Source organism: Tubulanus polymorphus, chromosome 12, assembly GCF_964204645.1.
Source record: "Tubulanus polymorphus chromosome 12, tnTubPoly1.2, whole genome shotgun sequence".
NCBI classification, from domain to species: Eukaryota; Metazoa; Nemertea; class Palaeonemertea; order Tubulaniformes; family Tubulanidae; genus Tubulanus; species Tubulanus polymorphus.
The window spans coordinates 10,431,724-10,444,779 of record NC_134036.1 but is presented as its reverse complement, the minus strand read 5'-3'; the positions used below and the strand labels follow the sequence as shown (position 1 = coordinate 10,444,779).

The window sequence follows — 13,056 nt, the reverse complement described above, 5'->3', positions numbered from 1 at the left end:
TACGATATACCGACAAAGAAGGCAATTAATTGATTTAGATCAATACACGACCACGATTGGGGAAAATAGGTGTGAGCAAAACCAATTACCAGAAGCATATGGGTCGATAGTATCCAAACACCGTTAATTATATGTGGAAGACGAAGGCAATTAAGTGATTTAGATCGGAGACACGTCCGCGATGGGAAAATAGGTGTGAGGTTTCAAACCAATTACACTAGCAATAATTCGAACATTTTAGTGCTCATAGCGCTGAGGTAATTAAGTTGTTTAGATAAAACCGAACAGATGGTCTTATATGCTGGGTGATAATAGACCAGAGTATCAAAAACACCGTTAATAATATGTGATAGAATCCTCAAATACTTTGAGTAAACTGTTAGACTATAAGAATTAATCAACTAATTAGTCGTCTGACTTAGACCCATAAATAAGGGGGTAGTTTTAGGACAAATCATTTCCAACATGTCTGTGATTGGAGCACGTTGGTTTGAGATACCGGATGATGCCGATGCAGTGCTCGAGTGCGGCATATGCTTCACGTCCGGTCAGCGGTGCTGGCTACTATGTAGCCAGTGTCAATACAGAAACTTGACGTGTGGAAGCTGCGTCTCCACCATAATACGAAGAAACCTTGAACTGGGGCGTGAAGACGCTAATGATGTATTTTTGTGCCCACTCTGCAGAAATGTTGTGCGCTGGGCACGTATGTTTGCGGGGCATATACGCAAAGAAGAACAGAGAATGCGACGAAACCGGCGCCGCCGTCACCAGAGACGGCAACAACAGCAGCAGCAACGTCGATGATGTTGATGACAACACTGCCGAAGAATACGACGACGACGAACTCGGACACTGACCCCTTCCTCAAAAGGTCCTTTTCAGGACCACTTCAATTTTCAAGAAAGAGCCAGTGTTAATTTGCCTTGCCGCGCTTTTTGCTTCAGTTTTTTCTCCAAGTTTTAACAAAACTTTTTTCCTCGGTGATTTTGTAGAATCTAAAAAACGACTAAATTCATTTACATTGTGGTTTTATTATAGAAGCTTAAAATATTTCACGATGAATTTTTTTACAAAATAATCATTATCAGTAGTTTTGTTTGACAATAGTTTCGTAATATCGCGTACATCGTTACCGTGACATAGGTGTAATAGTACAAATATAGCGTAATAACCACATACATCGGATAATACATTTTGATACATCTTACTATTATATTTCCAGTCTATACAATTTTCATCCAAGTATTTTTCTAACATTATATCATAAGTTCGGGGTAATTGTCCGAAGGAATCAAAAAAATAACCAAATCCGTATTCGTTTATATATACAGCTAACCAGTGTTCGCCGGGCTCATCGTGATTATCAGTGTTTACTATAAAACCAGCTGGATAACGCGTTATATTCGGTAGTCCGTCACATGGGAACACACCAACGAAAAACGCTTTCAGACATTCGTCTTTTTTCATAAACTCTAAAATTTGGTTTGTGTACAACATGGTCGTTAATAATCGATCTCTATATGACGTTCTTTAGTGACTTGTAGTAATTCGTCGAAAACGGCGTAAACAATCAAATTCACGTTATGCGGTAAAGCTTCATCAAATCGCATTTCGATTTTTATTGACCCCTTTTTAATTAGTGACAGATGCGTTTGATCCCCATACTCTGGCGATATATTGAATCCACAAATAAAATTACCATTTTTGAAATCCTCACGTTTTATCCCAATTCCTTCGTTTTTATACAATAAGCCCCGGGCTAAATATAAACCGTGATACACTTCGCAACCGTCGCCACGAGAGTCTATAATTAACGGCGAGTTTTGTGCATGGACATTATCAATGGTCACCCCTATATAATTCAATGAATAATCCTTGAAATTGAACGGATTCTTTTTGTAATTACCGCTCAACGCGTCGTCGTCCACTAAAGCTAAAACAATAGCCTTTGGTATCTCGCCGACGAAAACGGAGTCCTTGATAATTGTTCTATGACCTCTTGGAATATACAACGATAATAATTCAGTTCTCGAAAAATAATATTTTGCTGTATTCTTTTCCATTGCTTTAGCATGCGCTACTAAAACAGAACTATCCAGTTCTAGTTTACGAATGTATAGTTGAGCGCTTTCAATCTTTATACGAAAATCGGTTTTCGGCGGGGGAAACTAGAGCAAAACTTTCCTTTGATCGAGTTAGTTTTATTTGTAAATCTGTATTGTTGAAGAAAATCTTATTCATTCTCATTACATCGCTTTACAAGCGAGAATAAGCGCAAACCATTTTACTGCCTTTAGTGTAGTTATTCCTTCTGACCAAACCAGAATTCGCGTTTGGTAAAGTAGGATCGATATTTGACTTTTTTCCGGCTTCGTCTTCGGCATAAAGATCGCATTGTAGCCAGCTGTTGTTTTTAGTTTCCGAGTTGTAATTAACCATATTTTCAGGTTCACACTTGAACGGGTATAATCCACCGTCGTGGGTAACTACTCGGTCATTAAGCATAATTTGTACATCGCTAAATAGACTATAGGCGCCATTGATCATTGAGACAGACTTTTCAGGACCCACATTAGTTCCATCGGCGTTAACTATTTTAAACTGTAGTTTTAAATACGTGACGTTTAAATCTAAATATTGTTCAGTTTTCGGTACTCTGAATACAATCGGTCCCATATCGTTAATCGATGTAGTAGGCTCATACGCTCATACGCTTGAAATTTATCTGTGTTCCGGGAACTGTAAACAGATCGAGTTCAGACTTGACGCAAAATGGCGAATCCTTATGTACTAATAACGACATAATTAGTACGCTTCAGCGGTTGCTTTGGTTTTTCGTACACGTTTTCCGGTTGTTATACGCCTACGTCGTTTACGACCTTTTATTGATTTTGGGGTTGAGGTAGATGGTCTTTTTAAGCTTCGTCTGATAATGCGACCCATTGTTTCGATGCCACGATCTTTGAGGGCTGTCGCGATATTCTTTCCGCCTACCACATCGCTAGCTACGTGTAGACCCGTTCTCAGTAAATGATGAACCGCTTGCTTAGCCATATTTTTTAGTAGTGGAATAGCTGGTCGAGCCAGCCCTCCCAAGACTGATGCAAAGCCTGCACCGCCTTGTACGGGAGACGCCGTATATACATCAATACCCGAACCGCATTGGTTCATGTAATATTTACAAGCATCCCGATCGATTTCGCAGAGAGCCCTCATAGCAATAAATTCTTCTTTTTAAAATGTAAAGCTAAGTTAACTTTTCCTTTTCTGAACACGGGGATTCTCCCGGATTCAGTTCTTATAAAGACTTCTATAGTTTGGAAATTCCGTCTCTGTAGTGGGAAGTATTGTAACTTGGTAAATTCTCGACCAACAATTTTACCAAAATTTCTCGGATTCAAATCAATCATGCGCAAGAGTTTTGCGATTTCATGTCCGACCAGCTGAGGTTCGATAACATCTGTATATATCATTAAATTATGATAATCGACGTTTATATCCGAACTGCGGGTTGCAGTAACCTCGATGTGTTTGTAAACTGTTTTACTATCGGATGAATCTGACAGTATAGGACCATGTATTTTAGAGCCTTGACGATGATCTGTTATATCTTCGTTAATCGGTATATTTTCTTTAAAACCCAAAATCCACGCAATATCACTCGTAAAAGTTATTGTGCAGTTGTCATAAAATCGGATACAAACTTTATGACTTAGTTCATTGAATGCAAGAACTATCTTATTATCCTACCATTTGTTTAACTCTGTTTGTATAGCAACAATTAATTGGGTAATTGTCAAATAACGACCTTCGGGTATATTGAGATAATGAGTTCCTTGCTCAGACGACGTACATTGAAATCTACCATTGTTCACGTTATTGAAATCTGCCATAAAGTTCATTTGCCTTGAAGTGAAATCGGTGTTCGTAATCGAACTTTAAAACTATGTTGCGTATTATCGGGATAAATGTCTACGCTAGCATCGCTTTTGAGATACACGTAAAAATCCTGACTCATGGTAATGTCTTGATATCTCGAGCGTTCACCCAAGAATTGAATTTATCGGGATAGTTATACCACTTTACCGAGTATTGTTTTCGAGCGCCTTTACCTCGAGTTTTAATTATCGACTCGATCTTATACGTTTCATCCTTTTTATTGAATTTTATCAACTCGTAACCATAAAACACGCCATCTATTGTTACGTCTTGTAAATCTTTAATCTTGTATATAGGTGGCTCACGCATAATTATTTTCGTAACGACAAACAACTCAGTACTCCAACCGGGTAAATAGCCTTTTTGGAATTGACCTTTGAGTTCGCTTACTCGAACAGTGTCGCCAACGCGAAACTTAAATTGTACGCGTTTTTTACTACTTGTGCCGTATAGATTCTTGAAAACTTCGTACGCGTTTAACTCGTTAACATCATTTGGAGTCATTTTTATACTACGATGAAACGATTTGTTGTACGACGCTACTATATCTTTAAGTAGATCGATGTACCTGTATGAATTTCTATGCGAAAATATCTTATACATTTTCGATTTTAAAGTACGTATCCATCTTTCGATTAAAGCGCATTTTACTTCGTTTTTACTTTGGAAAAAACGTACGCCTTCATTTCTCAGATACGTCTGCGTTTTTGATCCGATAAACTCTGTGCCAGATTCCGATTGGATTACGTTAGGTTTTCTAATTTTGAAAACCTTTTTAAATCCATCCACAACGGTAGAATTAAATTTATTCTCTAACGGTATAGCGAACGCGTATCTAGACAATACATCAATAGCCGTCAATAGAAATTTGTAACCGTCATTGTGTTTCGAAATATTCGAAACGTCGCACAAGTCGACCTGAAATTGTTCGTTTACTCGATAGGCTATAGTTTTGTTTCTTGGAAATCTTTTCGTACTTTGGCGTGTAAAGTGTAAACTTCTTGGTCGGTCAACCAGTCTCGTATATCCCGTAAAGAGATATTTCTTTTTTCTTTTTTACAAATCCGTAGTAATGTATTTGCGTTTGAAAAACTTCCTTCTTTGTCGACGCCATAATATTGATTCGCCAGGAATCTTTTCTGTTCGGCTTTCATCGATCACAGTTGTGCTACCACAACACGTGCTTAATACGCAATTAACTCGATCGAAACGGCACTCGAAATTCGGCTCCTCCTGCTTCAAACAACAACAAAACGACTTTCGCCAATTCATTTTTATATATTTTATTTACACTTAAATCAATATGCTTTTAATGACTTTTTTATTTGGAACAAAGAATGGCATAAAATAGAATTTCTTCGTAGGCGTCCTGTAAATCGTTGAGTTTTTTGGCACCCGACAATATTAAAGTACCACCGTTATGTACTATAAATTTTATTCCGTTTTCACATTTGTACACAAAACCGGGAAATATTTCAGGATTATAATCGCCGTCAACTGTTTTGGAAAGTTCCACTAGGTCTACGCGTCGACCGATTTTTGCGACTCCAGTCATAGTTTGTATTTTGAAGTTATTCAAGTTCCCCGTGTATCCCATCCTTTGTATCAACTGGCGAATTTCCATTTACGAACAATAGACAGCTAGCTACCTTGTATACTTCTATGTTTCCACATCAATCCGCTAAACTTTCGGGGGTCATAAACGACATTACATAATTTTCTCGCAATATCGGTTAGGTTTAAACGGCAATTCAAATGCGCCGTAGATACAACGTTTACAATCGCGATCATCATTAACGTGCCTGCTCGACCACAAATGAAACTGCTATATCCATTCCACTAATGATATAATTGCAAAACCCGCTGACCGTTGACATGCCCAAACACGAATAATGAAGCCCGCATATATCATATCAATACGCCACGAATGAAGCCCGGTCATTGGTCAAAGATTTTTGACAGTCGTGATTAGGTTATCTAGTCGTTAAAAGGATAACCAGTTTGCGAAATTCACATTGCCATCCCGCACTCCACACAGTCCGGATCCGCTCTGATCATACTTTGGTTTCTTTCTCTTTGGAGACAACGACGTATCTAAATCTACGGTAAGTTCAATACTTCTCTTTAACGTTTTATTCGAAATAAGACTCAATGGTACGTTCAACTCGTTAAATGCAGATATATATTTATCTAGGCCGATATATTCTTGATCCATTTTAGTTTGTACTAACGACATGTGTAAAATATCGTCGTTGTTGCTTCCACGAATTAGATTGTCCTTGTAAATCAGTTCGCCTTTATCATTCCATTTCAAAATTCCTGGATTATTTTCAAAAAATGCTAATAGGGATTTACATTTTTTCCTAAATCTTAACGGTAACCGATCAATAATTTTCTGCGTAGTATATTTGCCCGAGATTTCTTTAATATCTTGTGTCGTTTGGTTAATGTCCTTTTCTGTAGACGATTTATGTATTTCTTGCTGCAATAACTGATTATACTTTAAGTATTTGAGATCGTCGGGTATTTTGTTATCCGTTAGAGGGTTGTAGGTAGCGGGTGTTTCTTTTTCTTGTCGACGCTCCTGACTCGCGATAAAAGCTTGTATCGAGGGTAACATAGAATCGGGTAAAATGATTAACTTTTCAACGTCCTTCATGCTGTTGCCTTATCTACTATTCGGTTTGCTGCGTTCGTTAAAACACTCGTCAGTATAGGTTTCAAAATAGGCAATAAAATGAATGGCAGAAATCCACCTTTTTGCGAAATTATTCCTCGTTTATGTTTAATGGCTATCGAATTGTTGGCCAACATGCGTATGTAACGCTTATGTTGTTTTAACACACGTTTATCTTTGTCGCTATGTTTTATATTCCCGGCTAAACTGTTTGTGGATATCTCGCATACACACTTGATTAAGTCTGACGGAGCCGATTCTATCAACGCTTGACGTTGTTTTTTATTACATTTACCCAACACGTGTAGATGATGTATATATTTCTTCACTCTTTGCAACGAGTTGTTTTTACGCGGAGCCATTTTCTTCTATTAATAGTTAACCGATGAATTATACTTTTAATGGATTTTCTTTGTTTTTTATATTATATGGTATTTATCGCTAGGAAAAATTCTAGTTCTCAAGCCCATCTATCATCAGTTTTCGGTTTAAAATCCAGTAAAAGATAACCGTGGGGTTCCATGGTCGCGTCTCTAAAGGCCGCTTTTATTTCGTTTTTCAAACCGGCTTGTTGAGCGAGAACGCGAACTTGATTTCTATCTCGCGCGTTTTTAAAAACGGCAATATAATGTGAGTTTAAACTAATCGTTCTAAACTCTTTGCCTTTCGGGAAAATATTTTGTACAATCGTAATAACGCTGATGTTGCGATGATGGGATCCTCGTGTGTACAAAGAAGCTAACGCGTTATTACTCCCTACTTCATTCATCAGATCGTCGACTATAATTAATGTACGTTTACTGCCATCTATTTTGTCGTAGAGTTCTCCAGAAAAACCCTCTACAAACTGCACTCCAAACTTTTCCAATTCATTGAACATTTCGGGTTGTGCCTCCGCGTAACACCAATATATCTTATCGGGATTTTTTTCGACAAGATTCTCCGTTATAACTTTTTTTGACAAACACACTTTTACCGGAACCCGTCGGTCCCGCGACTATCATTGTTAATGGGTGGGATAAGTATCTCGGGCCATAATACTCTGCCATCTTAATGTTTTAGTGTTTTCAGTGTTTTAGTTGCGAATGAAAAACACTTTTAATAGAAACAAGGGGGTGTCAATATTTAAAAAATACAGTACAAGCATTTTATTGTTTACTAAATTCTTTATTTTCACTAAACGAGGTTCTTACAATTTTCAGTTTTCTAAAATATGGTTTGCACTTTTTTAATAGGAAAATACTACGGTTTTGACAAAATAAGATTAGTTAAAATTACGGTTTGACTATTTTTTCGATTTTACCTATTTGAGGTTTGAATATTTTTCGATTTTAGTTATTCGAGGTTTGAATATGTTTTCATAAACGCTATTTGACTTTTTTCACACGTTGATATACGTTCTTTGAATGAAATATTTACATTCCGGTTGAAGATCAATCACGTCTAAACAAAATATAGCGCCAACAATTGTATAAAGGAATCGCTCCGTCATGTTTAATTCTTTCAAAACTATGCATAATCCATCTGGTTCGTCGCAATCTACAAAATCTCTGGCTAAACGTTGAATATCTGTTAAATGCCTTTGACTTAGTAACACTTGGTGTAATCGCGTGTAATCCAAAATCGTGAACAATAACCTTCGTAATAGTCCGTCCATTGTACTTGATAGTCGACCCATAATTGACTTGTAGACACTGAAGATTAGTCTCTTTTAAAAAAATAACACGTATTCAATCTTTTTTTTCTTACAGAAAATGTATTCATGCCAATACTGCCCGTTGACTTTTGCCAATGAAATCGCATTGGGTCAACACCAGCAACTTCACGCTGGGAAGAAGGGGTTTAAATGCTTAAGCTGTTGCAAAGCATTTGCTTGTGCGCGCGATTTGACGCAGCACACGGTCATTTGTATGGCACCCCATCCGATGCAGCAACAGGCGTCTGTAGCTTCGGTCAATCCGGTTAGTAGATTAAAACCGTTCATTTAATTACTATGTGGTTGAACGTATTATTAAATACCTATTTTTTATTTTCAGCAAATATGGGACTGCAAAATATGCGGTCTTAACTTTGATAACCAGCAAACGCTGACGCGACACATGGGTTCCCATTTTGGGACTTCTGATTGTCAATGCGTCACAAGTGGCAAGGTGTTTGCACGCAAAGACCACGTGAGGCGACACGCCAAAACGTGCAAGGGATACGTTGCCAAACACGTATCACTACACGCGCAACCTGGCATATCGGATGCTAAACCTGTAAGTAGTGATATTATGCGTTACTAAAACCCGTTAGTCATCTTAAATATAATCCGGGTATTTTTTTCTATTTTATAGCATTCTTGCGACAAATGCGGAAAAACGCTATCCCGTGAAGATAGCTTGGTGAGGCATATGAGAACATGTAAGCCTAAAAAGACATCGGTCTTACCACAGCCACCACCGCCACCGCCACCAGCCGTACGGGAGTTTACATGCTCGCGATGTTCGGAATCGTTCCCATCAATCGCCGAGTTAAGAAACCACAGCGAGGTATGCGCGCCACGGCCCCCAACATCGAAGCGTCCTATTGACGATATTGATGATGAGGAAGAAGTATCGTGTTCGAAGCGCCCTCACTGTGAAAACCCCGACGAGATAATACGGGGCAATATTAAATTGGTCAGGGTAAGTAATCGAATACATCAAAATCGTTTAACATAATGACGAACAAAATGAATAAAAAAGAATATTTCCATTATTTTACAGAACGGCGTACAACACAGTAAGAAATTCAACATGAAAAATGAGTTGTACAAGGTTACCGTGATACCACATGAGGACCCGATTAACGACCAACTCGACGCGCGGGATGCACAAGCCACCGTCTGGAACTATCTAACCGACGTTTTAGCGGCTATAAGTGAAATGTTGGACGCTCGTTCGAATGACATGATCCGGATATCTATCGAGCACGCAGAACTCAATGGAAACATTGAATTTCCATTCGTACCGTTGGACGAACTAACGGTAGAATATATACTCGATAGAATAATCTGTGTTCTACAGTCGAATGAGGATTTGTCTTTGGATTTTCCATTGTACATTCATTCGAATGCCGCTAGGTGGTACGCATCGTAAACGCGTTGAGGTAAATTTCGAGTCGTTTAGACAAAACAAACCATGTATTGTTTCGATCGATAATGACGATGATTTGTGTCTCGCTAGGTCGTTAGTGGTGGCGAAAGCGCGTGCGGATAATGACCCTCGTTATGACGTTATTCGTAAATGCAACCGGTCATTACAAAAGGGTGCGGCAATTACCTTACACATGAATGCCGGTGTGCCCCTAGGCAAGTGTGGATTGCGCGAATTGGATGCGTTTGCGAAACAATTATCCGATTACTGCTTACTTGTTGTAACTGGTGATGATATCGCTTATCACATTTTATACGAAAACAATCGCAATGTGCTGGACGACCACGGTGTGAATACCAAAAAGCTTATATTATTATATACGGATGGACATTTCGATGTAATTACATCGATGGCTTCATCTACCTGTCGTTCATACTATTGCTACATTTGTAAAAAGGGGGATACGAATACAGAACGACATCGCTGTACCGATAAATGTAGACTTTGCTTTGGGGATTGCGTAGAACAACGGGGAAATTATTTGTGTATAAAATGCAATATCTATTTTAAATCGGAAGCGTGTTTAGCCAGACACTGCAGACCAAGAGCAGACGGGGTAAGCGTATGCGATTCGAGAACGAGATGTTTTCAATGCGGGTCTATTGTATCTAGAAAGAAACTTGATCCTAAATCTCACGACTGCGGGCAGAAATATTGCAGTTCTTGTAAAGAGCGAAAGCCTAGCGGCCATCTTTGCTACATCGGGGTCGCCAAAAGTCAGGATCACGTGGTTTCTGAGGAACAGGGTAACCCTCATACACTAATTAACCCGTATTTGGATGCCCACAAGGCTGGCGATGAGCTAAAATATAGAAAGTTCATCGCATTCGATTTCGAAACAACGACTGTGGAATCGAACCACGTTGTAGTATTGGGTATAGCGCATAGAATATGTCAAATGTGTAAATGGTCGAAACGGACCCCTGACTCGGTTTGCGATTATTGCGGTAAACATGAACACATGTTTAAAACGGACTCTGAATTCTGCGAGTGGTTGTTTACGGAAGAGAATAGGGGCGCCATTGTTTTCGCGCCTTTTTCAATCCTTTGACGGTTACTTTATTCTTCAATATTTGGTGTCACAAGGTATATTACCAGATATTGTACCAAACGGCGGGAAAATAATGACTATGACCGTCACACATTTGGATATATAGTTTTTGGACACATTCAATTTTCTACCGATGAAACTCAACACGTTGATTTCGGCTACAAGTTTTCGTTCAGAGATAACTGCTGAGCCATTTGAGTGACCTATCATTAATGATGTTTCCTAATAGCCTGGTTAGTAATGCCTGATGTTGTGCCTTATCAAATGCTTTGTCGAAATCCACCGTTGAACTGGATTCTAAGACTGTGCAGAAAACCCGTTATCGCTGCTTTGCAGCTATATTTATTATTATTATTTTCTTCCACACTATTTTTACCAAAAGAACATAGGCTTTGTTACCTTACCGCTGTTTCATATACAATCCATATAATATCGTTCAGCTCACTGAGATCTACAAATAGCCCGCGTGTTTTTTCACGAATCATCGTTACAAAAGCGCTGTCGGGCCGTAAACATCGAAAATTTAGCCCCATTCAATGGGGCGACATGTTTTTCGAGTCGTCATCCCGAAATCAACCCGCAGGCCGACTGTCACTTCGATTATCAATTCAAGTATAAATGAACTAATTTATTGCCGCAGACTTCAAATTCAGTCGCGGTCTTCAAACAGTGATTTTAACAATAGCCCATTTTCCTCATCAAATCATATTACCGATACACTGGAAATTTACTACTTTAGATTTTAAAAGCACTGTCGAGCCGTAAACATCGACGAATCGACGTGTGTTACTACATCGTCGTTCCGGGGATCAGCTGCGAGTTTCTCCTCATCATGAGAATCAAATCGAGTACAAATTAATTTATTACTACCAGTAATTTGGCTGCGGGTTTCAAGGAGTTAGTATAACAATACCTATTTTTCTTTACCGAATTAACCGAGTATTTACTAAGATAAATCTTTAGTGTACCGAGGAATCGTTGGCCTAAACTAAACACGCCGAAGAGATATAGCGGAGAAAAGCTTTTATGTCGACGAGGTATCAAAATAAAAGAATATATTACTTTATTCGGCCGCGGGCTTCAACCTCTATATCAATACCATCAATACTCTATATTTCCTACCGTACATACCGATCATTGTCAAATGCACAAGGTATTCACTAAATACAAGTATATAACACATAATCCTTTCCGTATGCTGGACTCACACTTGACATTCGGAGTAAGCGTTCTCTGTGGGGGAAAGGGATCGTTCGCTGTGTTGCTTGAAGTGTTTATCGAGTTTGACGCGGCTTTAGGCCTACCGGTACTGAGCTTAACTGTCTCAAACAAACACAGTACAATTGTTGCGTTTATTAACGGACTCATTGGATTGAACTTCAAAACAAAATTTACGATATTTAGGTGGGTTGTTGAATTCAATGGGCCTACGACCAATCTGTCCGGATGTTAGGCCTACGCATATACATAGGCCTACATAGGCTAGTAGCCTCTACTAGGTTAAGCGTTCGCTGTGGGGGAAAGGAGATCGTTCGCTGTGTCGCTTGAAGTGTTTATCGAGTTTTACGCGACCTTAAGGCTTTAGTATGGTGGCTGATAAGGGCCATGCGTAAAAAAACACGTATAGGCAAATGAGGGCAACATTATGACAAAACGACAAAACTAAAAAAAACGCGACAAAACAATAATTTTGGTTTTGTTGCCCGCGGCAATTCATTATTTTGGTTTTATCGCCCGCGACAATTCATTATTTTGGTTTGATCGCCCGCGACAATTCATTAATTTGGTTTTGTCACCCGCGACAAAACAATATTTTGGTTTTATCGCCCGCGACAATTCATTATTTTGGTTTTATCGCCCGCGACAATTCATTTTTTGGATTTGTCGCCCACGACAATTCAATATTTTGGTTTTATCGCCCGCGACAATTCATTATTTTGGTTTTATCGCCCGCAACAATTCATTATTTTGGTTTTGTCGCACACGACAATGGCGACAATTCAAGATTTTGGTTTTATCGCCCGCGACAATTCATTTTTTGGATTTGTCACCCACGACAATTCAATATTTTGGTTTTATCGCCCACGACAATTCATTAATTTGGTTTTATCGCCCGCGACAATTTTTTTCTCTTTTTGTCGCGGTTTTATCGCCTGCGACACTTCAATATTTTGGTTTTATCGCCCGCGACAATTCATTATTTTGGTTTT

The 13,056-nt window shown here is 38.8% G+C and overlaps 1 protein-coding gene across 1 annotated transcript; it reads right to left on the bottom strand.

Annotated features, from left to right (window-relative positions):
* Positions 1–1,505: 1,505 nt before the first annotated feature.
* Positions 1,506–2,679, bottom strand: LOC141913851 (uncharacterized). Its single transcript, XM_074805015.1, has 2 exons — positions 2,284–2,679; positions 1,506–2,171 (listed from the first exon to the last, which is right to left on the bottom strand). The coding sequence occupies exons 1-2, from the start codon at positions 2,677–2,679 to the stop codon at positions 1,506–1,508; spliced, it is 1,062 nt and encodes a 353-aa protein (XP_074661116.1).
* Positions 2,680–13,056: the final 10,377 nt, after the last annotated feature.